Consider the following 2,704-nt stretch of genomic DNA (forward strand, 5'->3'; position numbering starts at 1 on the left):
AGATTGAGATGAATTAGGTACTTGAGGCACCAGAATTTAGTATGGTATTATTCATACAATTTCAAAATAAGGTGATTAAAATCAAAATAAGCAACAAGGATATCCAGAGGTAATGCAGTACGATCGTTTCAACGATGGCAAAAATTTTAATATTATTCTCATTTCCTCTGCCAAATTGGACAAAAAGGTTTTCATGAAATATTATATGATACTTATAATGCATAAGTAGTGTCGATATTTTATCGTCGGAAAATGGCCTAAAACAAAGATAAAACCCAATGCAGTATACTCAAATCTGATTAATTTGCATTTTGGAGGGGAGCCCATAGTCGGCGTCAGAAATCTTTTTGTAGTCAACAGCAATTCAAGGAGCTTGATTAATGTTTGTTGCAAATTTGGAGGAAAGTGACTGGATACTCTTCAAGTTACGAGCCTGAACGCTGCAAAAATGCTTAAAAATGCGGTTTATCTGCCCCTGGGCCTACATTAGGCAAGAAGTTGAAAAAAATGTTTGACCCATGACACTCCATGGACTCTCTGTAATGCATGTGTAAAATTTCATTAAAATTGGTTGAGTGGATCTTGAGTTATAACATGACAAACATACAGACACATCCTGAGTTTTATATATAGAGATTGTATAAAAAAGATTTTTTAAATATTTTGTGTATTATAGAAGTGTAAGCTGTTTATTGCAGATAAATTTTAACCACAAAATCTTATATGGACCCTGATTGAGCCCCAGCAGGTTAAACGATAATCATTCTACTTCCCTAGCAATAGTATAAACTACTTGTCGATTATGTCCCTGTCTTTTCTCTTTCTCTCTCTCTCATTTTGACTCCACACATATTTTTCTCCCTCAAAAGGATGGACCCAGCCAATTTACCTGCAAAGGAGGGCATCCAAAGAATTGAGAAACAAACAGACAATGGCCTGGAAGGTTCATACGACATGGAGGTTGAAGATATGGAAGGCAGTGACAATGACGTCAACAATCCCCTGGTAAGATAAATGACCTGTTGTTAATGCCTGGATTAAGTATTGCTTTGTTTCATTGAAATATATGTATATATATTCAAGAAAGAATTCAGTAAAAGAAGGTAAAACAATGTTGTAATAAAAGAAAAATTTAATAGATTTAAGTACACATTAGTTTTTCACAACCATCGAAGCATGAAACGCTCCTCATGAACACTAATTCATGAGATGGTTGTGACCTGTAAACAGTTTTGAGTAGGAACCAGAAAGAGAAGTATGAATATGTGTGCAATGAAGTGTGCACACTGAATTTGTAAAATGAAAGAGAAGAATAAAAATGCAATGCATATGTCAAGGTAAAATGGAAGATAAGAATAAAACGAGTCATATGATGGCACATGTGAGACCACCATCATGCAGCTTTGCTGCAATCTTCTTGCTTAGTTCTATGTACAGTATTATATACTTCAAACCACATTGAAATATAGGTATAGAGTCAAGGAAGAATTAACCCCTTGGCATACAGATTATTCTGTCAAATGTAAAACTTATTCATTCACATTTCATTGAACTAATCCTGCATTATCTCATAGTTTTGATATTTCAATGATGTGATTGTTTATTCCTAGAATAGGTGTGACTGTTTATTGTGATTGTTTATTGTAGGATAGGTGTGAGGGGCTGGATCTGATCAGTTTGAACATAAAACTGGTAGAATATTTTGGCCAAATACAGCTGGTTTAAATGTTAAAAGGCTAAGTAAAAGAAAGTAAAACAATATTGAAATAAAAGAAATATGTAAAAGGAATAGATGTAGCTGTGTAGTTAGAAGCTTGCTTCCTAACCTATATATATATATATGTGTTATCATATACCCGTTTTTCATGCTGGCATGGGTTGGATGGTTTAACAGCAGCTGGTAAGGCTCTGAGTCTGTTTTGGCATGGTTTCTACAGCTGGATGCCCTTCCTAACACCAACCACTTTGCTGAGAGTACTGGGTGCTTTCTATGTGGCACCAGCACAAGTATCAATTCTACCATGGTGGACAGGTCTTCTTGAGAACAGCAAGGTACCAGATATCTCGTTCCTTTATCATCTCCTTTGTAAGGTTCAGCATTTTGAGATCAGCCTTCAATACTTCATCCCATGTCTTCCTGGGTCTCCTTCATCCACAGCTTCCCTTCACTTTAAGTGATCATCCAACAGAATGGATATTGTTATTTGTTGTCCACAGAAACACTTTGACCATTTTATCCAGAGGCATAAACAAAATAGGTCATTCAAACAGATTAGTTTTGGGGGGATTTTTTTTGTTTTGTTTTGTTTTTCTGTGCATGTATTGATTGAAATTGGTTTCTTTAGTGATTCTTTCTTTCTTATTTGACAGGGAGACCTAGAAGGCAGTGACGTCGAAAGCAACTGGTCGGAGACTGACTTCAGCTAGCAAACCAGGAAGCACTTCATGTGTTCCACCACCACCCCTGACCTTCAGTCCCCCACAACCCCATTTACTCCCTGGGATATTAGTTTTAAGAGAGAAGCAATACAGATCATCTCTTATCTGCACACACACATACACTTTCTCCCTCTCACCAGCCATTAACTTTTGTTCTTTGTCTTCTCATGCAACATTGCACTGCCACAACAACACAATTACTACCACCACAACACTGTCAGATGACACTACTACACTTCAATACAATTCTCTTATTACTGCCTCA

The 2,704-nt window shown here is 36.4% G+C and overlaps 1 protein-coding gene across 2 annotated transcripts in view; it reads left to right on the top strand.

Moving 5' to 3' along the window:
• Positions 1–2,698, top strand: part of LOC106872325 (anaphase-promoting complex subunit 7) — a 50,041-nt gene extending 47,343 nt beyond the window's left edge. For both annotated transcript variants that reach the window (XM_014919272.2, XM_014919271.2), the window contains exons 17-18: positions 870–1,005; positions 2,371–2,698. In XM_014919272.2, the coding sequence (XP_014774758.1) occupies positions 870–1,005; positions 2,371–2,427 (193 nt within the window). In that variant the 3' untranslated portion in view covers positions 2,428–2,698. The remainder of the gene's footprint in view (positions 1–869; positions 1,006–2,370) is intronic.
• Positions 2,699–2,704: the final 6 nt, after the last annotated feature.

The sequence above is a fragment of the Octopus bimaculoides genome, chromosome 28 (genome assembly GCF_001194135.2).
Source record: "Octopus bimaculoides isolate UCB-OBI-ISO-001 chromosome 28, ASM119413v2, whole genome shotgun sequence".
Lineage (NCBI taxonomy): Eukaryota > Metazoa > Mollusca > Cephalopoda > Octopoda > Octopodidae > Octopus > Octopus bimaculoides.